Below are 27,321 nucleotides of genomic sequence, written 5' to 3' on the forward strand. Positions count from 1 at the left end.
TACCCGTGCAGTCTGCGCAGCCACGATGCTAGTTTTTATTTATTTGAGAAAGTGTTATAACACATTTTCTTTTACCAAATCCAGACCGAAAGGGGCTCCAAACTTGTGAGGGCCCAAATCAAACTGCAATATCAATTGGGCCAGAAGGAAGTGGCTTCGGCCCAGCCCAACAGGCCACACTCGGGTTTCGGATAGGTACGGTGCCGGCGGCGTGTGGGGCCCGCGCCGAGCCAGCGATCGCCACGCCGCCGGGCACGCGGCGAGCACGCAGCCGACTCGCTGGAGTGGAGATCACTCCTCCTCCTACTAGCCCTAGCAGAGGAGAGCGGCTCGAGCTCGTCTCCGCATCTAGGGCTAGGGTTTTGTTTTGTTTTTTTCCATCCCCATCGCGAGGAGGAGGTGCAGTGGATGGAGCCCGCGGCGACGCCGGCGATGGACCCGGGCGAGATGCAATCCATGCTTCTGGCGGCGGCCGAGTTCGCATCCTACCCAGGCAATCACCCCTCCTCCTTCCTCTCCTCTGACTCTCCGCGAGTCACTTTTTGCGCTGCAAGCTCTAGTTGCTCTTAATTGAGTTGCTCTTTTGGGGTGGGGGGAGATGATGAGCCAGAGAGAGTGGACCGGATTAGCTAACTTTGCAAGCGGTCTAGGTGGGAGCCTGCCTAGTATAGCAGAGCAGGGGATGCTGATCGGCCGTGCTCATCTGATTCCATGCGGCGATTTTGATTTTGATTTTGATGCTGAGCGCGATTCCTTCCCGTAAACTTTTTTGAGTCCCGCGTTAGGGCTGGATTGCGTTGTGGCTGGGTGGGCTTGCTTTGATGCTCTACGCGTGATTGCCTTTTTCATTTCCATTTCTGGAAGCCTGATTATGTGACTACTGATAATTCCTCCTCAGGTGGCTCCTAATGAGATTTTCATTTGGAGAAGGCACGATTTTTTTGTTAGTTAGGCACTCATTGCATTACTTCCTTTGTTGCAGGAGCGCATGGTGATGACGCTGTGAGGCAGTTCCTGGAGCAATTCCCTCTTCCTAAGCTGTTAGGGTAAAATTCCTGTCTTCCTCAAAATGAGTTCATGACATTACAATTTCCGATCTATTCAAATTAGCCCTTCACATCTCTTAGTCCCCACAAAAATGCTGTGGTGCTTATACTAGTTTGTTCCGCATAATAGCGAATTAGTGATCAAGTGATCGTTTTAATTTTCGTCTTGGTCCTGTAGTGCATTGCAGAGTGAGGGTGATGTGCCTGGGATGGATGAAACTGTTGCCGCATGCCTGGATAAAGTATTTTCTTCGAGATATGGAGCATCACTTCTGCCAAGTTATGGTGTATGTGTGACGTACTTCCTTTGATTGTTTTTTAAACATGGCACATACACCTGATAAGCTGGTCAATATGCTTGTGCTTCTTTGAAGTGTATTCTAAAATGGCCAGCTACATAATCCGTTACTTGTTTTATTTGTTAAGTAAAATGTAATTATATATATCTGCCTACTGAAGTTTGGCTTCTCAATTTGATATTCAGGCATTTATTCAAGCTGGGTTGCTCGCAAACTCGAAGAATCTCAGGCAATTAGCCTGCAAAGCTGTATGCCACATTGTCCCTGAATGTATATAAAACTTTTGACTTCTGAGAACACTTGAAATACACATGTTCACATGATTCCTTTCAAATTCTTTACTAGGTGATACATCTTCTTGAAAAGGCTGGAGATAGTGCTGTTGCTGTGGACACATTTGTTCAGCACAATCTATATCCTCTTCTGATCAACTGTTTAACTGAGGGGTAATTATTTCTCCACAGCACAAACTACATATAGCAGGTTCTGTTGGTTGGATAATTATTGCGTTCTTGGAGACATACCTGTTATTAATTATCTTTGGCATCTGTAGAGATGAGGAGATCTCAGCAATTTCTCTGGATGGCATAAAACGTTTAGCAGAAATTCCTAAAGGATTTGTGAGTATGATAATGTTTCTGAAGTGTTGAGCATATATCCCATTAGTCCATTGTGGTTGTCAACTTGTCATTGTAGATAATTTTTTGCTTGGGATTTTAGGAGATCATATTTCCACCAAATGGTCAAGGGTCTGTCCAGCTCGACAAAGTGGCAGCTCAGTCATCCTCAATGGTATGCCATCTTGATTCTGTTCTTGTCAAAGTTTTCTTCATAATGTATCAATAAACATGTTTAACTTGTGTTAATGTTCCTTACATCCTCTTCTTTGTAGGCACGAATTCGCATTCTATCGCTGATAGCTAAGCTCTTTGCTGTGTCAACTAATATTGCTACTGCCATTTTTGACTCAAATCTTCTCAGCTTATTTGAGGATGAGATTAAAGATAGAAGAGACATGCTTAAAACCTTGAGTTCACTAGAGGTCCTCTATGAGGTAACAAGATAGTAGTATCTTTTGTTGGTACTCCACTTTCACTTACTTGGCTTGGCTAATTGTTGGCACTTTGGCTTGCATTTTTAGGTTTTCTTTGGTACATTACAGATTCCATCAACATGGTTTCTAGTTAGACTGTTTTTTTCTTTTAGTTACTGAAAAAGTCATACAATTGAAAGAAAACAATGCAGGCCTGGCTATTACTTATGAAAAATTGTCTTATTTCTGGCTTTATGTTAATAGCGTGGTGGGATTATTCTTTTTTTTTTCTCTTTTCAGTTTCAAGCATGATTTGCAAGATAATTGTATCAATATTTGTAATTCATCATATGTTGGATATCTGAATGTAATAAAACCAATGGCCTTTGATATTTATACTAAATTGTACTCCCTCCAAACTTTTTTGTATGATGTTGGCTCGTCATACATTAGCACATGGAGGGAGTACTTATAGTTTGACTAATAATTTGTCAAAGTCTACAAAGGAACATTTTGCCCTATAAAAATCAACAGAGGATTACCTAGTTAAGCTGCAATAAAATCCCCACAATAAAAAGTGGCAAGGAGAACGGTTTTGTATGTCTTTTTTTTCCATGTTAGTGATCAAGATCAACAACTTGGAGATTCCATTTTATCTGAGAGTATAGATATATGTTCTATTATTGTAGCTAACTATACATTCTGTTGTAATGCAGCTTGTGGAACACCCTCACAGCAATATCTTCTTGCTGAAGACCAACTTGCTTCAACTCATAGTTGATGTGATCAAGTATTTTCCTAATGCTTTTGTAGTTGTGTTTTGTCTTGCAATTTTCATCTGTTTAATGTGGTTTTGGTCTTATGTAGTGATTCATCGACTGATTCTATTGTACGGTCAAGGGCAACACTGATTAGTGGGAGGCTTCTTTCTTCAGCTGATGCTTTCACAGCAATAGATCAAAATTGTAAGCATGGTTTATTTTCATCTATCAAAATTCTAGTCTACCAGATGTGCTAAAGCTATATTTTTTTGAGCATTGAAGAGTTTGGGGTCCACATGTTTTTAATTGTTCTGATTTTGCTTTCTCCATCTTTGATTTCTTTGCATCATTTTTTACAGGGGTTTCTTTGCATCATAATGATATTGAATAGTATATACATTAATCGTTGAGAGATCTTTCATATGAAGTATCAAGGACTGCTATTTGATAACACATTTGTTGGATTGTTCTTGGCACTTTTACTAGGACATGTTAGTTCTATCAGGTATCTATAGTAATTTTTTTAAAAAAATGAATAGGGTTCTTATCAAGATTTCTCCATGCTAGGTGTTACAAGCCTGCTTCTAGCCATAGACAAAATATTGCAGATGGAAGATAGTCAAAATACGGATGAGACTGAGAGTGCATTGGAAGCATTAGGTCTTATTGGTACAAGTAAGTTTATATGTCCATTGCTGTCCTGCGATTTCCTGTTATAATGAAATACCCACCAATGATAGGGGTGGGGCATTGACTGAAAAAACTTGTGTCATCATTCTAACAAAGTGCATTGTTTGTTTTGCTGTGTTGGTATAATAGCATCTGTCGGAGCATGTTTGTTGCTCACAGATCCATCAAATGCTGCCAGACATGTGGTAGATGCATCCTTTGATAGACAGGGCAGAGGTAAACAGCTGGTAAGTTGCCTGCCTGGTTTCCTCTAGCACCATTCTCTTTGCAATCGGTTACCAGAGATCGTTCTCTAATTCGAGGTGGTTTTTTATGTTCAGGCTGCTTTGCATGCATTTGGAAGCATATGTGGCGCTGATCGGCAGGAAGACCAGATAAAACTGGATAATCAAGCAGAAGAATGCCTGAAGCACTTGGTCTATGCTACAGCAAGAAACAGTCCAAAGCTGACCCCTTCAGTTAGTAGAAACTTTAATTTCTATTCTGTATATCTTTACGTTCTAGTTTTCCTTATTATTTATGTTTATATGACCTGCTTTTTCTGAATATAGGCTCATCTTCTGGCAATGTTACAGCAAGACCCAGACATAAGGATAGCTGTAAGGAGCACATGCTTGTTGAAGTTAGAACCTGTTTGGAACACAGGAAGCATCCCAGGTTTCAGCTGGGACTTGTTACTTCCTGTGGAATTCCTGCACTCCAAGCAGGCCTAACTTTTCTTTAATGAATATCTACTTCTGTATCCCCTCTTGCTGACTTATTATGAGTGACCAAGTGAATGACTGTCCCTTAATAGCGAGGGTATGCTGATTGCTGTTGAATGTCTGCAGGGTTACAGAGTGATATCTGTGCTTGTTGCAAGAGAATGGTGCTTAATGGAAGTTTGTTCAAAGTCAGAGATAATCAACCTTGTAACAGACCCCAAAATGGAGATGACAAAACTTGGTACATAACTAGGAAGATTTTTGAATTGTGATGATGCTGAATTGCTGATGCAGTAACTGTAGCTGTCTCTTATATTTTCCAGTGTGAAATTGATGCAGTATGATATTTGGTTTAGTGTGTGGAGAATGTTTTTTTTTTTTTGAATAACTGCTTCTGGAGTTGTTGACTGGTTAGAATTGAACATGCTGCCAATCTTAAGCAACTTACAATCTTACTCCAATGTTTTGCACCAGTTCTTATCCGAATTCCAGTTATCAATTCATTGGTGCTGCTCTTAGTTTCTAATACAGTCGTGGACTAACAATTTTATGTTTAGAGTTTAACATTTTGAAGAGTAACATTGATTCATTGTTGTAGGTATGGAAGCTCGGTACGATTGTTGTGTGGCAATCAGCAAAGCATTGTCATCATTGCATCTTCTTCATGAACCAAGGCTTTCAGAACTCATTGCGAAGGTATGCTCTGGATTCCTTTTTTTTTTCTGATCTTGCTGCTAGATTGTGGATAGCGAGGTGCTTATCCCAAGGAAACTGGAAACATCTTGTGGCAGTTGAACGAAGCGGTTAAAAGGGGTCCTTATCTTTCTGAGAGGAAGCGCGTGGAACCACAGCCGGTCGTTGTCCCGGCAGAGAGGTTTTAGTTCTTCGGCTGAAGCACAGGCCATCTAACCTTGCAATCTGGAGAAACTGAGCATTGCCTATGCAACTGGCTTTTTGTATATGGTTAACCGAAAATAGAGATGCTGTGCTGCACCACCTGTGTTCAGTGTTCCTAGTGCGCTAAACTTGTATATGACAACTGACGAGACTGTTATATTCAGTAACCGAAAAGGAGGATTGATGATGCCAAATTGCCAGACCATCCCATATTCTTCCAATTGCATGTAAAGGATCCCATCTCTTGCTCTTGCAGGGCATTCTGGAATCTGGAGATGAGAATCAACCACATATACGGATGTAGAATTCCTTGTTGAGCTACATATCCAAGCCTCTAGATAGCTAATCTCCACAAGTTCCTAGTTGCAAGAATCTAAGTGCAAACCAAAAACAATCGCCTGCTGTATACTGCTCTACCCTGTAGTTTATACGCTGTACAAATGGTATAGCTGACTACTTTGCGTGTGCGCAATCTGTACAGTATACGGTGAATCTGTACTGTACTGTACACAACATCACAAACAAGCCAAAAAGATGCACATGCCGTGCATTTCTCAAACGTCAGGATCGTCTCGCGCCTCCGCGATGAGCAACGAGTACTTGACCTTGAGTGCAACTTTGCCACCTTCGATGCAGAGCTTCGCGCCGGTGACCACCCAGTACCCCGGCAAGTCGGCGGGGCCCCTCATCACCTCCGTCGTGTCCACGTACCTCGCCATCCTCTGCACCGGGAGAGGCACCGGCGGGCCCTTGGGGAAGATGGCCGAGTTCACCTCCACCTTCTCCCCCGCCGCCGGCGGCTGTTGCGTCTGCGCGGAGCTGCCGACGGACAGGCGCGCGCTGATCAGCGCCGACAGCGAGCCCGACTTGCGTGACACGACGAACGGGCCGTCCCACTCCGACCGCCGGATCTTGGTGGACGCCACGCCGGAGAAGCCCAGCCGCAGGAAGAGCACCTTCTTGAGGCAGGTCTCCTGCACCTCCAGCCAGGCCCTCGTGACGATGGCCGCGCAGTCGTCGATCCGCGCGCCGTTGTACTGCACCGGCGCCGTGCACACGTGCGACAGCAGCGGCGACTTGATGGGCTCGATGTAGTCGCGCTCCCTCACGGCGGCGTCCTCCGCCGACACCGCCTCGCCGGTGATCGTGATCGTGCCCGGCGTCGCCGATAGATGCTGCAGGTGCACGCCAAGCCGGTTATTCTTCTTGCCTTCCAGGAACAGCCGAATTCCAGTCACCGGACGATTCCCAGAATCAGCCTGCGCGAAACAAAACGAAACACATTATGGTTTTCAGTTCTATAGACAGCATGGAATCAGAGTGACTAATTCTACAGAGTGAAGATTGCTGGTCTTGATGGTTACCTTGGCAGTGGTAACCTGAAGCTTAGGACCCATAAGAGTGAACTGAAGAGATGGCAGGCTGTTCTTCTTCTTCCTCGGGCCCAAAGCCAAGGGGAGCTCCCCAAACTCTGGAGCCCACTGCCGTGGCACCTGGAATTCCAAGAACTGCTGGAGTTCCTCTATGGGCGGTTTGTCTGAATTCACCAGCAGAAAACAGACAGATGATCAGACATGCATAGCATACAGAATCACTTGAGTAATTTAGTTAACTATGTTAGCTGCTGAGTTACCATCAGGTATTTGAATTGGGATGGTTCTGTCACCAGTGACTAGTACTTACATCTGAGGTAGAGATTCACTGCATGGTTGAGGAACCCGCAGCCTCGAACACCAGTCAGAAGAGAAGTTAACGGCACAAAGGCCATGGAGATGACGTCCGGAGAACTATTGATCGTCGAAATCCATTTGCCGTGTCCCTGGCCATTATCAATGCCCCCTCTTCTGATGTGGATACTGACGATGTCCTGTGAAATAAAAGGACACGCAACCGAACAATTAATCATGGCTCTTTCATTAATTCCCTGCTGTTGAGGGTGATAAATCACACAATGATCATCGTCAGTACACGTGTGATTGCTTACATCTTTCATAGATATGACTGATGGTCTGAATAAGCGCCAGGCAGCTGATCCAGGACCGAATAAATTCCCCTGCAACATCATAGCAAAGCTACTTTTACAAACATGTTCTTGCAAAGAAATGGCTTCTATTATGTCTTAAGAAATCAAATCATGCACACGTCTTTGTTATGAACTAATCTTGAATCAAAACCTAAATTTGATGCTATATACTGCAGCAAGTGTAAAACAGAGAGCTCACGTTTATCCCCTGCAAGAACTTGTCATCTCTTGCATTGTTGTAGCTTTCAGGGGAATCTTGAGAGAGCTTGTCATCAGAGAGCTTCTTGAGCCGAGTCTGCACATCGCTCTGTGTCAGATTGGAGCCCTTGAGTTGCTTGATGCAGACCACATCCTTCCCTCCCATCTTCACCCCGGCGACGACGTGCGTGCCGTATTTGTCGATGAACCTGAAGAACAGATTCAGTAGCGACCATGTCAGTGCACTGGAGTGCATGTCATGTCATCACGGGGACAGCGGGGCGCGCGATGGCGAGGCGTACTGACTCGGCTAGAGCGGCGGGATCCCAGAACGGCGGGACGTCGAGCTTGACGCGGTCGAGCAGGGGGAGGTGGGAGCGGGGGGCCTCGACAGCGTAGAGCTCGACGAAGCGGCCGTCGAAGCAGAGGCTCCGTGTGGCCGCCGCGTCCTTGTGCCAGCACCCGCGGTAGTCGAACAGGGCGTTGAACGCGCCCGACGGGATCTTCCCCGCCACCGACATCGTCTGGTTCACCTGCTCCGCCATCTGCGGCCGCCATGGCGGAAACACGAACTCAACTCTGAGCTCAACTCACGACGAAGGGATCACCAATCGAACACCAGCGGTGCGAGCAGTTCTTCTTACCTGCGCGAAGGAGAGGACGTCGGAGCGGAACCGGGTGCGCTCCCCCTTATCGGCGACGATCCCCACCGGCACGCTCGGCACGACGGCTCCCCCGGGAAGGACCAGCTCCCGGTGCGCCCCGCTGGTCCCGTCGATGTCAACCAGCCTCCCGCCCGGCTTGACGCGGCTGAGGCGGAGGTCGCTCGTGAGGTCGTACCCGCATCCCACCGCGCCCACCGCCGCCTCCGCCGCGGCCTGCGCCGTCATCATCCTCCCGCCCCCCTGCCCACCACCACCACCACTACCATCTCCCACTAAACCGAACCCCCTCATCACCGTCGTCGTCGCGAGCCCCCGCGCGGGCACCGCTATAAACGCCCCCAGCTCACTCGCCCGCCCGCCCGTCCCCGCGAGGGCGGTCGTCGCGGTGTCGCACACACTTGTATGGCAGCGAAAGCTACCCCCCGCGCGCGGGAGGAGGAGGAGGAGAAGCTCGAGCCCATCGATGGCGACGGCCGAGTCAAGGATAGGGGGGCCGCCGGGGCGTCGTCAGTGGAGTGACGTGCGGGTGGGGAAGCTAGCTGCCATTGACGCGGTCGCCGGAGGAGAGGATGAAGAGCTGCTCGTCGCTTTCGCGGTGAATGATTGGACAGCGAGCGGGGGGAGACGACGAGGGCTCCGGCCAGTGGTCACCGCCCAGGTCAACCGACTCGACGCGGAGGGAGAAATCGAACATTATGCCACTTTTAAAAGCGTAAAATGCCGCCCCGCATATTCACACATTTAAAATGTCCCTCGCAAATGTTTCCTCATGTTTTTTTTGCTATTTTAGAAGATCTGGCCAAATTAATTGGATTTGCTGACGCGGTGAGACGAGAATACCCCGAGCAAGTTCCATCTTCTCCAACTTTCTTCCCCGGTGGTCTCTCTGCCGCCTGCCATGGTCGTCAGTCACGGAGCGCTCCCGGTGACCGCACGCCACTGATGACCGCCTCCCTAGCTGTCGCCCTACGCCCCTACCACCCCACGAGCAGCGTCACCCCATGACCGCCCTCTCCTGGCCAACGATCACCCACTGCTGACGGCGTTAGACAAGGGGAGACAGCCCATCGGATCGAGCGTCACCGGGCCAGCCACCGCTAGACCGACTCCTCTAGCAAATGTCATTGTCGCCAAGCTCGCCGGGATCTAGATCTTGCACCGCCGGTGGCGAGCGATCGGGAGAGTGTTGGCAGCGAGCGGCAGAGGCGTGGGGCGGCGGGGTCGTGGGGAGGAGGTCGTCGACGGCCCTGGAGGGCAGTAGGCAGGCCTTGGGCGCCGGAGACGTGGGGCAACGCTTCTCCACATGCGTCGGGGCATAGGGCGGCGGACACTCTCGTGCTCGGTTGTCGGCAGGAGGAGACACGATCAGGTGATGGCTCCCGCGCTGACGGTCATCGACGCCATCTCTTCCCGTTCCTTTTTGGCACAGTAAAGGAGGGTATTTTCGTTTGACATGGTGAGGAAATTCAACAAAATCGATTGGAATTGCGAAAATAACAAAATAAATGTTCCCAACGCTTGCGAGTGACATTTTAAATACGTCAACACATAGAGTGATATTTTGGCGGACGCTATTTTTTGGAGTGGCGTAATGTTCAATTTCTTGCGCGGAGGGGGTGGGGAAAGTTCGGGAGCAAACAGGCAAAAAAACCAGACCGGTTGAGTCGCGGCCGTGTCGCAGACGGGTCAGGGCTCGGGAATGGTGGACGTTGTCACGTCTGCCCGTGCTTCTGCGGCTGCTTCTTCCAAATGGCGTGCACGTTGGATTGGTTTCAAGATGGGCGCGGTTTTTGTGATACGTGTTGTTTCTTTTGTGGTTTATTTTGATTTGAAAGTACGTATACAACATTTCATGGTTGTTTTTTTATTGAAAAACTTTTAAATATAACTAGTATAATATAGGCCGAATTCGTTAGGAATGGATAAGTTAACTTACCCAATGCGAAAATGGTAGTAATATATTAGTATATGATTAATTACTTATTAATTATTTAAAAATATGAAATAGACTAATTTGATTTTTTAAGCAACTTTCTTATAGAATTTTTTTTGCAAAAAATACATTGTTTAGCAGTTTGGGAAGCATGCACGCGGAAAACGAGGGGACAAAATAACTTATCTGGACTGCCGAACACGACCATAGTTGAAGTGTAATTAAATTGCATATAACCATTGGGCTAGTGACGTTAGAGTACACCTGATAAGTTATAGGTTTGAGTTATGGCAATATAATGTATATGTAATTTTCTCTTTTTCACATAAGCAACTAGCTATCGTAAATATGAAAGTGGTAAAATAACATGTCGGGTTAAGTGTTCTCTTTTAAGGTCACGGTAAATATGAATGTGAGAAAATAACCATTGGGTGTTCTAAGTTCACTTTAATGAAGTCAATTCAGTTAAAACCTAAACGAGTCGAAATTAGCTCCGACTATCCCAGACTAACAAAAATAGACTCGTCTATTAAAATTCTAAATTAGACATGGCTATCACAAATTAACAAAATAGGCCGGTCTACCCCAATTTCAAAAGTTGGAAAGAAATAAACGTCATATTTTTAGTAGATCCAGCCTTTTTTTGTTGTTGGCTCTTTCTAGCTCAGCTAAATGAGCTCCGTGCAGAATATAAGCTTTTGAAATGTGCATTTTAAGTTTATTTAGTTAAAGTTGGTGTAAATTTGACCAAACTATCACATTTCCTCCTGCAAAATCCAAACGATCGGCCTGGGCATCGCAACGCACCGCACCCGCGCGTGCACCGCTTTGCATCGCAACTCACTGCACAGCCGGCTCGTTTTCCCCCTTCTCTCCTCACGTTCTAGGACTTGGGCTTTCCACCGCCGCCAGTCACACCGCCATCATCCACCCCGCCGCCGACTCCTCCCGAAGCCACCCGCACCGCCGCCGCCTCCTCCCGCCGCGGACGTTCACTGCTCGCCGTAGATTGGCCCAAGCAAATCTGGACTCCTCCGGACGTGCGACGTCCACTGTCCGCGAGCAGTGCGATTCTAAGAGAAAAATATTGGGAGAAACAAACGACTGGCGGCCCAAGCCCAACTGGACGTTAGAATCGCACGGTGGGCAGAGAGGAAGAAGGCTTGTGGAGGGGGGGACTCGAGGTCGAGGCCGAACTGATCCGGCCGGACTCGAGCACGAACCCGACCGACCTCTGCCCCACCACGCCCCCCTTCTTCTACAGTTCAAACCGGCGGCGACCTCTTCCGCCGCTCGCCGAGCAGCTACTCCGGTGAGCCCTCTAAACCCTGGATGCGCTTGATTCAGACCCGGGCTACACTAGAAAACCCACACCGCCGCCGCCGCGGCGTAGTTGGCCTCTGATTCGTTGCTGCCCTAGCCGATCTTCCCCCGCCCCCTCGGCTCCCCAGTGGCCTCGTGACGCGGGCTTGCCCCACCGCCTGCGGCGACCAGCGCCGCCGGCTTCCCGCTGCTTTGCACATCCTCTTTCTCATGCCTCCCTAGTCCCCTACCCACGCCCTAGCTTATCGCTGCCTTAACCTTAGCTTCTATTCTAGATCCGGAAGCAATTTTGTTTGCCTTAAACCTTAGTAGTTAGTACTGGTGATAGTTTGTTCCCGAGAAAAATATTTGGGGGTTCAACTAGCCCCCACACTGTCTGTTTGCACCCTGTTCACTGCAGCTTGGTTGGGGAGGAAGACTCTGGCTGTGTTGTGCGGATTTGGCTTGATTGCAGATGTTACTAGGATGGTGGACTGCAGTAGATTATGTGTGTAGGGTAACAGGAATTCGTTCTATCATTGTGATGTGTTTGGAGGGGCTTAACTAGCTAGCTTCTAGATCAAGTAGTTTCTGTATCCAGTAGGTCATGGAAGCTTAAATCATGCATGGAAGTTACACCTCACACGGAACAGGGAGTTTGGAAATCGCAATGTTGTTCCCTTCGTTAGTGCACCTACAGTGGCGTAATTAGACAGTAAATTAAGAAGGTGCAATTATATATATATATATAAAGAAATCTAGTTCTGCATCATCCTAAAACACATATTTTCACACAATTCATATGAAGCAAACATTTGGCCTCCATGAGGCTCTGCCATTTGTCACATCCTTCTCTGAAAGTAATCGGCTAATTGCTCATTTCAAATTTTCAATTAGCCTAAGCATGGAATTTGAAGATCTTACCCCTTCTTTTGCAGTTCGTTTGTTGGTAATAAACAATTCTCAACCACTGGATGACCATTAAGAACATTTACATTTATTGTTATACCATGTTGCTTCTGCTGTTCACTATTTGCACCATCTGATGCTTCTTAAGTGAATGATATTGCAATTTGACTTGCTCCAGTTCATTGATCTGGAGTGTGAAACTTAGAATAATAGACTGCCACTATCTGCATGTCACACACATCTCATCTTGCTCTTTCTTTTATGTATATCCTTAGTTCCATTTGTCATACTGATGTTATACTGGTAGATTCCAAACTTAATATATCCCATTTCACAGGTAAAGGTTCGTGTTGCATGCTTCATCTTGTAGGCTTGTATTTTTCAGGCTGACACTCCGGTGATCTTATAAACCGGCATATTTGTCCTCTACACTGAATATGTGGACAAACATTTTCAAGCTTGTAAGTCAGATCTCTCGCTCCTGTTTCCACCTTTTGTTTTATTCAATTTATGTTGGGCCTCTCTTTTACAACATCGGAACTAAGTATCTTCCTTCATTTTGTTCATACCATGAATGCAAACATTCATTTAATTTGAACAGCCTATTGCATGAGTTTCACTGTGACTCCAACTGAGAATTTAGGGAGAGTCTTTCTCCATCTGAAGCGATAACTAGAATCTCCTTGAAAGGTTTATCTTTTCCTGTTCAGCCAATAATGCAACTGCTAAGTGTAACAACTCACCGAAGAAACCTCTAGTAGCATTTGTCAACAAGTTTCAAATTCCAATGACCCATTCATACCATTTTAGTCCCCTCTGATTCAAAATCTTGCCAACTGGCTAGTGTTATTAAGTCATCAGACTAATAACAATTAATCATGATTAGCTAGCCTGATCGGTTCTAGTAGCTCGATTATGCACCTTGAGGCAATTAGCCTGAACAGAGAACTAGTCGTCCGACTGATCATTGATTAATCATGATAAGTCGTCTGATCTGGCTGCGGGCGACTAATTTGGGAGAGTCACTTTGAGTCTTTGAGGTCAGGGGGAGCTAGCCCTTGGTGTGGGGGATGTGGACTTGACCCATTAGGTTATAGTAGTTCTAGTAGTGGCCCATATACTGTATATAATTTCCTCTCCTCTGATCCTCTCTCTCTTCTGCTGCCGCCTGCCCATGGACCGAGAGAACCGATTTTCTCCCGCACCAGACCACTGTTTCACCACCTCATGAGGCTTCCTTTACAACTGCCACTGCATAACCAGTCTTTAGTGCAGTGTCCCTCATGCCCATTTTATCCACCACTGCTTGTCACCGTGCCATTGAAGACAGCTGCTGGTGCCATAATGGAAATAAAGTATTTTGGTGATCTTTAAAGTAATTGTGGCAGAGTAATTTACAGCTTAGACCTTGAGATCCTTCACAAATTGTTTTTTTCCCTGCAGCTGTCTATTGAATTTTCTTTTTATTGCACTGGTATGCCTCAAATAGATTCTTTTGCAATAAAAAGCTCACAAAAAGAGAAAATAATTGACCCTGTCTAGAAAAGTAGAGTACATCCGCCAAAAGTCAGAACCTAAAGCAGGTCAGAGCATACTGACCAGGATGTCACAGTTTGATTTTTTGGTAGGTCTGCCAGAGCCAGATAGGTTTAACTCTGCAATTTTTCAGATGGGGTTTGCTTGTATCTTTTTGTTGTTGTTTATTGTCCAGAAAATTTGATTATCCACATTAATGAATCATATATTTTTTTTGATCTTGTTTATATGTTTTGCCTTTAAAGGGGGAGCTCCAAAATGTATCATGGTTTCAGTTTCTTCCTATTGAACCAGATCTAAGTACAGCTTCCGAGAGAAGGTGTTATTTATACCCTCCTTATGGCTTTTTATGATGTCTTTTAGTTGCCTTTATCACCCTTTATTTATTTCTAATGCATTGGTTTCTTTTTTGGATTACTGTTCCTCATTCAGTTCAAAAGCTGAGCAGAAAGATGCTCTTAACAACATTGTGCTGTCGGCACATCTTCACTTACAAAGTGAAGGTTTCCTAAGTACTTGGACAAATTCCTTTGTTGGTCCATGGGATCCATCGCAAGGAGAGCATAACCCTGGTAATGATTTGTGTGTGCTGTCTTCATGCATCTATATATTACCCTAATTTAGCATAAGCTGACTGCTTATCAAAATGGTCATAATGACAGATGAGAAGATCAAGCTCTGGTTGTTTCTTCCTGGCCGTCACTCGTCTGTACCTGAAATGGCTCAACATGCTGTAGCCAAATTAAGAGGTTGATTGTGGTCCGATTCTTTATTACATAAAAAAATATTAGTCTGGTGCTTATTTATTTTCTGGTTTCTGTTCCTTATGTGTTTTGCAGTTGTTTCAAATGGTTTATGGGTAGCCCCAGGCAACTCGGAAGAGGTTGCAGCTGGACTCTGTCAGGCACTAAGAAATTCTTTAGAAAGGTTCCTGTTTTTGTAGTATGAAAATTGCAGTCTGTCTTGTTGACATATAATTATCCAGTTTGATCGCATTCTTTTGTCCAGAACACTACGGGGACTTTCCTATGCAAGATTCGGTGACGTCTTTACAAAATACTACCCTCCTACAAGAAATCAGAACAGCTTTAGGTTTGTTAACTAAGGAAGGTTACCATGTGTTTGTTTTCATTTTTTTTTCTCATTCCTTATTAGTTAGTTCTATATGGTGTTTGTCCATTACTTGACTATAAATAGTCTGTCCAAATTCTATGCATTGTTTTTTGGCACTTGGGAGATATGGTTCGTAATTATTGTTACTATTATAAGCAGAAAGTTGTTCAGTACAATATGCAGTATTTGATATGTAATGGAGTCTTGTCATTGTTTATTTGCTTTGACAGACTCCTGCTTACCTAGTGACAACTTTCTCTAAAGTTCGAACAGTTATAGTGCAGTTCATTAGACGGGGCTTTGGCTTAATTGAATAATATATTTTTCATTGTAGTGGTTTTGATAACATCTCTTTTCCATTGCTCTATATGATAATGGGATTGTGATGACACTCTTAGGATATTATTTGGTTATTTATCTTGTATAAGAGCATTTGAATGTTGCCGGCAGCAGAGTCTCGTAGCTTTCCTCTGCCCTCGGCAGTTTTACTAAGTTTTTCTTGATTTTGGTATTCTCATTGCCATTGTGATAGGCGAGCACAGCCTACAATCGAATTTGTCTTTGCTGCTACCGAGGAAGCGATCTTTGTGCATGTGGTAATATCTGCAAGGTCAGCTTGTCAGTGTTTATGATATTCCTTTATTATGATGTTCTTCATTTTATTTATGTGACAATGGTCCATTCTATCAGGTACATGAGGAATCTTTGCAGTGATGATATCGAGAAAGTTCTCACTCATTCTCCTCGCTCTGTTGGCGAAGGTCTTCCAGGTACTCTTCAATCTCCCAAATTCTGTTTTTACGAATCTTCATGGATAAAATGTAATGCTTATAAAAATATTAATATTTTTCCATCTTAAAAATTTCTATTCATGAAAGAAAAGTTCCTCCTGGTATTTTCTGTATGCATTGTTTAGATTACAATTCATTCTGCTATGTGTAACTTGAAACACTTGTAAGGATTTCTGTTTTAGAGAAATAAGGGTTTGCCCCTTTTTTAACTTAGTCATTATAAGATGTAATAGAAGAAATACAAGACATTTATGGCACGGATCATTCTGAAAGTGCAATTGATCAATATCGTATTAATAATTTGCCATTAAAAAAACATTATGGTAAAGTTGCCACTTGTATGTGTTTTGTTTTCAAAATTTCCCCTTTCCTAACTGTATTAGATGTAAGGCGGATTTGTTACTGGTTGATTGCGGAAATTCTATATACATATATAGTATTCTTTAAAAGAAAACACATATGGTCCATGAAGTTTATAAAAATGTTAGCTTCAGTGTGTGTAAGTAGTACATCCTTATGATCATTATGTCCTTGGTGCTGTCTTGAATCAGGCCATTGGCATAGTAAGATTTCTTGAGATAGTTTAACTAAATTCAATGAACATTCTACATTTAGACCAAGCACATGAAATTTCGTTTTTAACTTTACTTTTTTTCAGCTGTTTTCATGCGTAAATTATGCTCTGCAGTTACATCATATGGTTTATTATATCAAACATTGCAGTAATAGTTGCTCCTAGTGGAATGCTGGGTAAGCTTGTTGGCTGTTGTCCGAGTGATCTTGTGAGACAAGTATATTCGAGGTATTTCATAAACCGCATGTCAAATCAATATGTTAAGATGAATTTTGTTCTTTTGGTGAACATTTGCCATGAATAAATATTCATACATGAGAAGCACACTTTGATTCTGACTTATGTTAAAATTCTGTAACAATGTCAGCAAACTATCGGCAGCCACTTTACCTGGTTTTACTCAACCTACCATCTGCCAGTTGAGAGGGCAAAGCTACTATGTTGAAATCGCCCTTGGTTTTCCAGCTGCCACAACCGACAAAGTTCCTGAATCAGAAAATAATCAAATAATAAAAGAATTAGATACAGTGAAGGATGCTCAGTTAAGTGCTGATGAACATCAAAAGCTAGAATCTGCTGATAGTGTTCCAGTTCTTGAAAGGACATTCATATACCCACCCGAGGCTATTATGGTACCCATGGTCCATCAGGCATTCGTTCGCTTTTCTAGTAAAAGGTATTACCACTGGCCTTCTCTCATAATCATGTCATATTTGGACAAAGCATGTTTCATATTATGTTATTTGCAGAATGTGTTCACAGGGCTGTATGGGAAATTCATCATGGGAGGGATGGCCATTCTGGAACTTTTCTCCATCTTCTTACTTTCTGAACAGGTGTGTCTTGAATATTTCTTGTTTGTCTTGATTTCCGGCATTAGTTTTAGATTTCTAAAGTGAATGTATCTCATGCATTTTTCGTTTAGCCAATCACATTTGTGCATGCTTGCTTAGCATGCCTACTTAGTCTTGAAGGACCAGTCTGAAGTCGGATGTCAGCATCATGCATGAGCATGCAATTTTAAACACTTGGGTGGATGAGAATCTTGCATTGGCTCTTCGCTAACTATATTTTCCTGTTCGTTAAAAATTATCCTTTGTTTATTTCTGCTTTGTACTAATGTTTGGAGCCCAAACTAGAGCTGACCAACTTAATCAGTATTCAGACTGTGTATCATTCGTTTTTTCTTAAGTTGAATTGGCATCTGGAGCAGGAACATGACTTGTGTGAACCAACGTCTTGGTTCTATGTTTTTGACCAGAGCTTGGTACTTATTTCAGCATACCAAATGAAAAATCCAATGAACTGCAAATGTGAACTTGTATCTAGAGTGGTTCTTTTGTTATACTAAAATAATGTCATGAAAATTATGTTGCTCATTGACCATGCTATCTTATTGTAACTAGAAGATAAAGTTGTACTTGTTATATGATGTCTGACCTTTATGTTCGTATTGTATCCTGACTGTTAACTTTGTTTTGTTCATGAATTTTTCCAACTTATGTTGTTGTGATTCGGTATCAGCTCTTGCCTTGGATCTTCTCGTGGACTTGGAGTGAATTCTAATTTTCTAAGATTAAGGAGACAGAAGAACAACAATTACACTAGCACAGCTAGTAGTATCAGTAGCGTTAGTAGCACTTCCAATGGAAGTGAACATGCAGTTGCTGCTGAAGGTGGTGATCTTTCAGCTGATGCAGACTCTATGGCATGCCATCAGTCTGATCTGCCATCCAACATTGCTGGTAGCAAGATGGTAACGTGTTAGAATCCTACTTAATCTCCCCGCACTGTATAGCATTTTTATTCTGCAGTTTGCTATTAAAATACAGTTTGTTTTTAATCACTAGTTAAACTATTATTATCACAATAATATGTATGGTCCCATCCTTCTTACATAGGGCATGCTTAAATAAAATATTTATTAGCAGAGTTTGTTTTTTGATGATTCATCTTTTGTGAGGTACAGGTGCAAATATAGGGTATGCTTAAATAACATATTTATTTGCAAATGCATCAGACTATAATTAATATATATCAAACATTTGTTGCTACATCCTTCTTATGGTGATGTATGCCATTAGTAATGTGCAAACATTGTTTTGAGCCATCTCCCAAGAGGCTTCAATATAAAGTAATATGTAATTAGATGAATATGGCATAATTAATGTGTTCTTTTTTAACTGTAAACACATCACTGTGATTAACATATGGTTTTAGTATCAAGTGTGGCTAAATGAAATGAAATTTGGATAGAAATACATAAACAAAATGTTAGCAGAGTTTTAGTACATGACACAGCACATTATGCAGTTCATAAAATCTTCTGCATCTTGCACCTTTTATGTTCTTAATTTTTGTGCAACAATCATGCAAACAATATCACACAATGATGCTATTGTTGTCAGTTGTGACGTGTGCCCGTGTTACATGAATGTAATGACATTGCTGTAATCTTGATGTTCTGTACCTGTGAAATCAGGTATCCAAGCGGCCTCGTTCTGAAATAACAGAAGTTTCTTCCCGTGCTGGTAAAGAATCCGTGGATAACAATCAAGGGGCAAATGGTCAAGGTAGATGTTCTTGGGGCTGGGATGAGGAAGGGGTTGTGATGGACATCAATTTACTAATATCAGAGTTTGGAGATTTTAGTGACTTCTTTCAAGAAGAGGAGTTAGACTTTGGTGAGGTATGCTGTTATGTCCCATAATCCTTCTGTAGTTTACCAATCAGCCAAGGATTTACTCATATGACTAATGATAATATTGTGAGTCTATACTACTTTCAGATACTCTATCATGTATAAAACTAGTCAAATTCTGTTAACCAGATTATATTTTTGTAACTCCTACTGGCTACTGTTGCATTTTGTTCTGCCACCTAACCTTTTTTACAATTTTTTTTACTGTCATTACTGCTTGTTTTAAGAGTCTAGATTATAACAGGTGACTTCATTACTGATACTTTAAGTGTATAAATTGTAAATAATGACTTTTTATAAAATTCCTCAGTGCTTACCTGCCTTGAAACATATTGCTTGTGATTTTACCTAAAGCTTGTGAAGGAATTTTCTTCTATTGCACCACCTCATCATATTTGCCTTCTAGTTTAGACAGTAGTCAAACTATTCATAAAAAGAAATCCCTAGGAAATTCTTCTTGCCAGATCTAAACAATTTTGAGCATAGCAATAGAATTTTCCTGTGAACAGAAATAGAACGTGATTATTGCATCCATTGTGGTTCAGAATTTCAGTGTTCTAACCTACCTGCAATATTAATTCATTTTAATAATGTCCAATTTATATAGCCTCCAGGTACTGCTGAATCACATTCTCTGGTGATCCCTGGTTCTGACTGTGGGGATGCGACATTCACAGATAGTCCATCTACAGCTATGGATATACCCGAACAAAGACTTTCTCCAGTTGGTCTCTCATCTTTGGAGGTATTTAACCACCAAACTATGGCACCTATTCATGATGTTGTTTCTAAGGTTCAAGAACCTCAGAAAGATATTGCATCGCCTACAGGCTCCCAATCAGTAGTGTTATCATCTGGTAGATCTAGTTATCTTACCAAAGCTGAGGCATTGCTCACTTATGCACCTGAGTATGCAGCTGTTGAAATTTCCGTTGGTGAGGCACCAACTTCTCTGTTTACAAATCCTTACCAACCCAAATCCATCAAACCAGGGAGTTCTAGTTTTAACTCGAGAGTTTATTCATATGATGCTGCACAAAGTTCTCAAATGGAGTCTGGAGAAGACAAGGCTGAGAAGTTCGTTAGACTAACATCTGGTAATCTTTCACGGGATATTGGTTCATCAAACTTATACACAGTTGTCCAAGTTGGGAAAAAAGAAAGTGACAAAGGATTAAAAAATAATGAAATACAATCAGGCAAGGAGGAAGCATCAAGACCCATTTCTGGCGAGACTTCACTAAATTCTTCTCTGGTTTCTCAAAGGAAGAGTGACAGCATGTTTAATGCTGGGTACTTCCTACTGTCTATGAAGACTGCACTTGCAACTGAAATTGAATGTATCAGGTTCCAGGCTGCCATGTGTAGAATAAGGCATACACTATTGTCTTTGAGAAGCAAAGCATCTACTGAGTTAAAAAGTGCCTTTTCCAGTCTTATGCATACAGATGTCAACAGCAAGTTAGATCTTGTCCCCAAATATGACATTAAAAGGAAAGAAAATATACCAGCTAGGCTATCTATTGATGTTGATCATGAAGTATATGACAGATCCCAAATAGAAAATGTTGGAGTTTGGAGGTCCGTGGGGACACCTAAAGGAGCAACACCTCTTGAGTCTTTTTCTGCTAAAACATATACTGGTCCAAGCCAAGGTCTGTCTGCAAAAAGACAGCCTATTGTGGATCTTCTCAGTGCCATGGCTTTGATAGTTCAACAATCTACTTCATTTGTTGATGTTGCACTTGATATGGATGATGGAGATGGTTCTTTTTTCTGGCTTTCCTTGGATGAGCAAAAGAGACGTGGATTCTCTTGTGATCCTTCAATGGTTCATGCTGGGTGTGGCGGAATATTAGGAACGTGCCATTCTAAGGACTGCGCTGGCGTTGATTTGGTTGACCCACTTTCTGCAGAGGTAAAATGTGGTTGTGTTTGTTTTCCTATCATTCTATATTGACGTTTCTCCTTGTGCCAAAGCTTATGCCCAACCTCTTCTTTTGGACACAGGTTTCAGAGTCATCCGTGATTAGCTTGTTACAGTCTGATATAAAAACGGCTCTTAAAACTGCCTTTGCCAGCATGGATGGTCCATTATTAGTGACTGATTGGTGCAGGGGTCGAAGTAATGCCGCCGAGTCTGCATCTATTGGAGATGCATACTCTTTTCAGCACCCAACTGGTGATATCCGCGAGTCTTCAAGCAGTATATCCATAGGTGGAGATTCAATGAGCCCACCTCTGTCGAGCCATGTTATGTCTAATGACCGAGGTATTCCCACTTGAAAGTTCTTTTACAAAAATACTCCCTCTGTTCCATGATATAAGGGGTTATGCCATTTTTGCAAAAAATAAAGTGCTAAAAGGACAAGTCACAGTACAAAGGTGATAGTTGGGGAAATAAAGTACTACAAAGCGTCTTGGGATCACACAATACCTTATATTTTAGGGCAAATTAGAAGGGCAAAATCCCTTATTATGTGACAGAGGGAGTATAATATTTTCCAGAGTAAGCAAGAAATTATGATTTATCTGAGAGGAGATCAAATGTCTATGCAGGCACTTTGGAGCTGGAGCACCATAGGGGATACCACCGTGTTAGACCAACTGTGGCTGTCCTCCCTTTGCCTTCTCTGCTTGTCGGGTAGCCTAATATTGTTTTCCCTGAGTATTTTTAGCCTTAATTAAGCATATCGTCTGAGTTACTGATTCAAGTATTGAAACCACAGTTACCAGGATGATTGGTTAAAGACCTCTGCTAATTGTCTTAGCTTGTGGGAGAAGGCTCCTCTGGAACCTTATGCTTCACCGAAGCCTGTAAGTAATATTTGGATGTGGTGGCTTATAATCCATAAGTTTGATACTTTTGGATATGTTAATTTTTTGAAAGCATCGTTCTGAGCAATCCATAATTACTTGAGTGCATTGTAACTATAGTCCATAGTTTTTGTAGCCATAGCAGCAAATCATTTCTAGACTTGATAAATATTCCATTATATTTAATTTATTAATCATTATTGACTTATAAATTTCTCATCTCTGTGCTCTTTTAGGTTACTTATTATGCCCTATGCCCTGATATTGATATGCTTACTTCTGCGGCCACAGATTTTTTCCTTCAGCTTGGAACAAGTAAGTTCTTCCTCTTCCTCCTTTTTTTACCACCCATGATGCACAATTTTAATTTAACTGAGCACACATTCAGGTTTATGGTCAGCTACTTGCTGTTTCCACTGGCTTCTGAAAATCAATGTATTTTGGTCTAACTTTGATATAATACAAACAATTAGTTATTTGGTTTTGGCCAATTCGTAGAATATACTTGTACATTTAGAAACCAGAAGAAGAACAAGAGAAAGCCAGATAATTTCGGCAAATGGGATTCCCAATCTTCTGAATCTCTTGAACAAGTGTGACACTGAGCTCAAATGATCAAGTGAAGATTGGAAACAATCACTCAATTTACCTCATATCCATACCCATGACAACTAAAATTTCCGCTCCAGCACCCGTACCCACTAGTGGTTGCAATATTTTCCCCATACCCACACTCATGTGGGCGATGGGTACCCAACGGGTATCCATACCCATAGTACTAAGAGCACTTGCAATTTTATACAACAATCGGCCGATTATAACAATCAACTATCAAAATCATATTAGGTGACAACGACTTTAATATTAACGGTCAAAAGAAAGTGAACAAACCATACAACCAGGATTCCAAATCAAGAACTTAGATAACAATTCCATACAAACGGAGTAGAATAGAGGTTCGCATGCAGGTTTTTTCTCCATGGGTTGTAGGTATGGGTGACTAAAGAACAAACACATACCCACTTACCCAACGGGTAAGGATTTTTACCCATTAGTAGACCCATGGGTATAAGAATTAGACCATATATAACTCCTAATAGAGTAAAAACCCATCGAGTTTTGGGTCATGGGGCCTCATTGCCATCTCTACTTGTCACAATAAGAATGGCGAGAGGGCAGTCTGACATTGCTTGATTAGGAAATGAAAACTCAACACTGAGGTTGAAATGCCATTCAACTGATTCAACCATGGGATGGTACATACTACAGATTCTGTGAGGCAACCAAACTGACACCTTTTGGTAGTAATGCTGTTAACGGTGTTATTTGTCGCATTGGTTGTATGTGAAGCAGGCTTGTGCGTGGTTTTTCTTAGGCCTGAACAACCAATGTACCATTTCTCCCTAAATGTTTTTTTTTTACCGAAGAACAGTAGATTTCTCCCTCAATATTGATTACAGTGCCAATTAGTAAGCCTGGGCGTTTCACATGAAATTAAGAGGAAAAAAATGCTAGCCATAAGCTTAGATGATACATAAATTGAAATATAACATTTTTACAGATATGGGAAAGAAATATTGTTACCATGCTCTTTTGGTGCTGAAGTATTTGCCATAATACCATAGTTTATTAACTCTTGTGTTCAAGTTATTATTCTAATTCATTATAATGGAAGTGTTTTCAGTATTGTTTATGGCATTTCTTGATTGTTCTTTCCTACAGTTTATGAAATTTGCAAACTGGGCACTCATTCTCCACAAAACAGTGGAGGTCAAATGGAACTATCCCCTGGAAAATATTTGTCTTCAGGGCTCGTTCTCATCGAGTGTCCTGATCAAGTGAAGATTGGAAACAGTCACTCAAGTTCCATCAGTTCAACAAGCGAATATCTTCAAGCTCTTTCAAAAAGTTGGACCGTGAAAAGCTTTGTAACATCTCTGACAAGGGTGATAAAGGATATAAAACTAAATTCAAACATCTTGGCAAATCAGAAAGAAAGCACTAGTGGACCTTGCACTGTAAGCCCTTTTTGCATTTTGTTCCCTTTCCATCTGTTTGATTGAAAGAATTTAACAAAGCAAAGGCAGCAGCATCTCACTCCTCCTGTAATGTATTTGCACAGCTAGTCCCACTGTTTATTCTTTTTTTTTTCTCTTTACTTAATCTGCCCTAAGTATTGAGTTTCAGAAGATTCGCTTGTTTCCTTTTGTTTTATTTTCTTTTATGAGAGCATTAAAACTGTACAGAAGCATTTTCAAACAAAAGCTAAGACAACTGTTTAACAGGTAGCTCTTAATAGTAATATAACAAAATTGTATCACCTTTTGTTTTGTATGTAATTTGTTCTTCTAGGCTATTTTCTAAACATTGTACTTGTACCGTTTCATTCTTTTTCTCTGCAAATACTGCTGGAAAATACTAACACACAATTATATATGAAAACACTATTTTAGCACACCATTTTTCGCCTTTTTGGTAAATTGTTCTGGAAAACAGGCCAACGATGGCAGTATGATAACATCTATGGCCTATTATCCATGCAGGTAATTTATGTAGTCTGTCCATTTCCTGAACCTTCTGCTGTCCTAGAGACACTGGTAGAATGTTCTGTTGCTCTTGGGTCGGTGATGTTATCACCAGAAAGAGAAAGGAAATCATTCCTATATTCGCAGGTTACCAAAGCCCTGAACTGCAATGCTTCTGTTGATGAATCATCAGCATCCAATGTTGTGATGCTCTCAGGTTTCAGTATACCTAAGATTGTCTTGCAGATTGTTCCCATTGGAACTTTATTGAGACTCCAAAAGCCAAACAATGAACTTGCTGTTTTAAAGGACATGGCATTCACTGTGTACAACAAGGCTCGCCGAATCCCAAAGGCCATGACCACGAGTGACATGTTTCAGTCACCTGCTTATATGGGTAGGTCTCAGTCCACAATGATGCATGCTACATCTCCTGGTCCTACCCTTTGGAAAGAATGTTTAGTTCCTCGAATGTCTAGAGAAACAGAGTTTGATGCATCCATGAGGTCATCAGTAACATGGGACAACTCATGGCCTGGCCGTGCTGGAGGATTCATGGACCCAAATAAGATCCCAGATGTATGTGTTCAAGATGACAGGAAGTATGCGTTTGAGCCACTTTTCATACTAGCAGAGCCTGGATCTGTTGATTACAGTACTGGAATGGAATCTTCAAAATCCAATGTAGACACTAGTGGCAGTGGAATTTACAGCTCAATTTCAGGTGGTGGCTCTGATAGTGGAGTCGAAGGATCTGACAATGACAATGCTGCAAGTCTTCATTGCTGCTATGGTTGGACCGAGGACTGGCGATGGCTAGTTTGCATCTGGACAGATTCTAAGGGAGAGTTGTTGGACAGCTTAATATTTCCTTTTGGTGGTATTAGTAGCCGCCAGGACACGAAAGTTTTCCAAAGCCTGTTCATCCAAATTCTGCAGCAAGGCTGCCAAATAATGTCATCTGCACCTGAGTGTAGCAATACAAGACCAAGAGATGTAATAATAACCCGTATTGGAGGTTTCCTTGAACTTGAAATCCAGGGTACTTGATGCTTTTACCATAAATACTGTACTTCTATTTCTTAACCATGTTGTCTCATATGGTGTGTTTTTAATGCAGAATGGCAAAAAGCAATATACTCATTTGGTGGCAATGAAGTTAAGAAGTGGCCAGTGCAGTTACGGCGATCTATACCTGAGGGTATCCCATCAAATTCTAATGGACCAGCCCTCCAGCAACAAGATATGGGCTTAATGCAAGATAGAAATATGCCGTCCTCACCAAGCCCTTTGTACAGCCCTCATGCAAAATCTAGCTTCATGAAAGGTGGTGCCCTTGGTCAATCAGGCAACAAAAAGCAGATCCTAGTGGAACAAGCTGGAATGGACAGTTCAAAGGGTTCATTGCACTTGGTTCGCAGCATCAGTTTGGTTGCAGTTTCCCAAGATCATTCGTTGCATCTCACATGCCAAGCGGATCTGTTGGCCAGACCTACTCCTGGTAAGTAGTGCTTGTCTTACATATTCATCTACTACAAGTTTGTAGTCGTTTAGTGTGGTGTTTATTTGATGCTGTCTCTTACAATAGTAAATAGTTACATCATGTCCCTGCAAAAAAATAAAAAAAAGGTTACGTCATGACCATATCATATATGACACCTAGAATGATTTCATTAGTACTTTTTTTGTTCCTACAATGAAAAACACATATATGAGTAAAAATATAGCTGAATCAAATTAACAACTTTCCAGTTTTTCGTCCTATCCTCTCTTTCATGCCAAGTTAGACATGCTCTCTATTACAGGTGAAGGGAATCAAAGTAGCAGTGGTCCTTCAAGTTACTTGGAAGGGTTCACTCCAGTCAAGTCCATTGGGTCAATGTCAGCCTCGTATCTCCTAGTCCCTTCACCAAGCATGCGGTACCTTTCGCCAGCGACATTACAGCTTCCAACATGCCTTACCTCAGAATCGCCACCTCTTGCGCACCTACTGCACAGCAAAGGGACAGCAATTCCCCTAGCAATGGGCTATGTAGTCTCCAAAGCTGTCCCGCCGGTGAGAAAGGACTCCGCCCGTCTTGCCAAAGAGGAGAGACCCTCTGTACTCTCAGTTAGCATCATTGATCACTATGGAGGCAGCATTGCTGCTGTTCAAGAAAAGATGAGTCGAGGTTCTGGCAAGCAAACTAGGAGCTTCACCCAGGAGTCAGCAGGTCGTGATCATGAGATGGAGATGCACCATGTGCTGGAAACTGTGGCCGCCGAGCTCCACTCCCTCTCATGGATGACAGTGAGCCCGGTGTACATGGAAAGACGAAGCGCCCTGCCTTTCCACTGTGATATGGTCCTACGGTTGAGGAGACTTCTGCATTATGCTGATCGGCATCTCTCCCAATCAGCAGAGAAAGGAGATGTAGCTTAGAAACTAGAGGAAAACTAATTCTCATGTAGCTTTCACCACAGGAAAAACAAGGGCTGGATGACGCTGAAACCGTGTCTGTACGTAGTATATTAGGCAGGTAGGTGAGGTCACATTGACGAGCTCTCTAGCCCGATTTTGCCTTGTTAGTGAATTGATGAGAAGCTAATTTCTTGGGTTGAGAATGTAATTACGTGCCCAGCGACACCTCTCCCAGGACCAAGGACCAGTTGTAATATTGTAGAGCTAGCTGATTTATAATTTGGGTATGTGTCATTGATATATTAATTGCTACAAATTAGAAAGAGTTAATTGGATTCGTAACACTAGTTTACTCTTTTCTTCAACATGTATGTTTTCGAAAATGCAAGGATGTATGCTATAT

The 27,321-nt window shown here is 42.6% G+C and overlaps 3 protein-coding genes across 4 annotated transcripts; 2 read left to right on the top strand and 1 right to left on the bottom strand.

Moving 5' to 3' along the window:
• The first annotated feature begins 226 nt into the window (after positions 1–226).
• Positions 227–5,624, top strand: LOC102715305. The gene is made up of 17 exons (XM_015837694.2): positions 227–493; positions 983–1,046; positions 1,225–1,333; positions 1,531–1,593; positions 1,691–1,791; positions 1,899–1,965; positions 2,066–2,137; positions 2,238–2,399; positions 3,095–3,168; positions 3,246–3,343; positions 3,707–3,814; positions 3,959–4,056; positions 4,150–4,287; positions 4,381–4,428; positions 4,660–4,774; positions 5,132–5,229; positions 5,325–5,624. Exons 1-17 carry the CDS (start codon positions 409–411, stop codon positions 5,412–5,414), a joined length of 1,590 nt encoding a protein of 529 aa, XP_015693180.1. The 5' UTR covers positions 227–408; the 3' UTR covers positions 5,415–5,624.
• An 87-nt stretch (positions 5,625–5,711) lies between these two features.
• LOC102703497 (MACPF domain-containing protein NSL1-like) lies at positions 5,712–8,719 on the bottom strand. Its single transcript, XM_040523902.1, has 7 exons — positions 8,296–8,719; positions 7,958–8,196; positions 7,653–7,860; positions 7,415–7,483; positions 7,114–7,297; positions 6,795–6,967; positions 5,712–6,689 (listed from the first exon to the last, which is right to left on the bottom strand). Exons 1-7 carry the CDS (start codon positions 8,605–8,607, stop codon positions 5,985–5,987), a joined length of 1,890 nt encoding a protein of 629 aa, XP_040379836.1. The 5' UTR covers positions 8,608–8,719; the 3' UTR covers positions 5,712–5,984.
• A 2,727-nt stretch (positions 8,720–11,446) lies between these two features.
• On the top strand, positions 11,447–27,283 carry LOC102703783 (mediator of RNA polymerase II transcription subunit 13). Of its 2 annotated transcripts, none has more exons than XM_006655517.3 (23): positions 11,447–11,561; positions 12,798–12,921; positions 14,242–14,315; positions 14,429–14,568; positions 14,659–14,745; positions 14,836–14,923; positions 15,005–15,088; positions 15,642–15,719; positions 15,800–15,879; positions 16,624–16,702; positions 16,842–17,150; positions 17,224–17,310; positions 17,999–18,230; positions 18,957–19,163; positions 19,783–21,093; positions 21,186–21,447; positions 21,735–21,819; positions 21,905–21,992; positions 22,229–22,307; positions 23,715–24,010; positions 24,536–25,559; positions 25,638–26,018; positions 26,323–27,283. In XM_006655517.3, exons 2-23 carry the CDS (start codon positions 12,898–12,900, stop codon positions 26,937–26,939), a joined length of 5,712 nt encoding a protein of 1,903 aa, XP_006655580.1. In that variant the 5' UTR covers positions 11,447–11,561; positions 12,798–12,897; the 3' UTR covers positions 26,940–27,283. The 2 variants fall into 2 exon arrangements, with proteins under 2 accessions (XP_006655580.1, XP_040379791.1); XM_040523857.1 differs by lacking the exon at positions 11,447–11,561 and adding an exon at positions 12,482–12,500 and having other exon boundaries at positions 12,846–12,921.
• Positions 27,284–27,321: the final 38 nt, after the last annotated feature.

Source organism: Oryza brachyantha, chromosome 5 (genome assembly GCF_000231095.2).
Source record: "Oryza brachyantha chromosome 5, ObraRS2, whole genome shotgun sequence".
Lineage (NCBI taxonomy): Eukaryota > Viridiplantae > Streptophyta > Magnoliopsida > Poales > Poaceae > Oryza > Oryza brachyantha.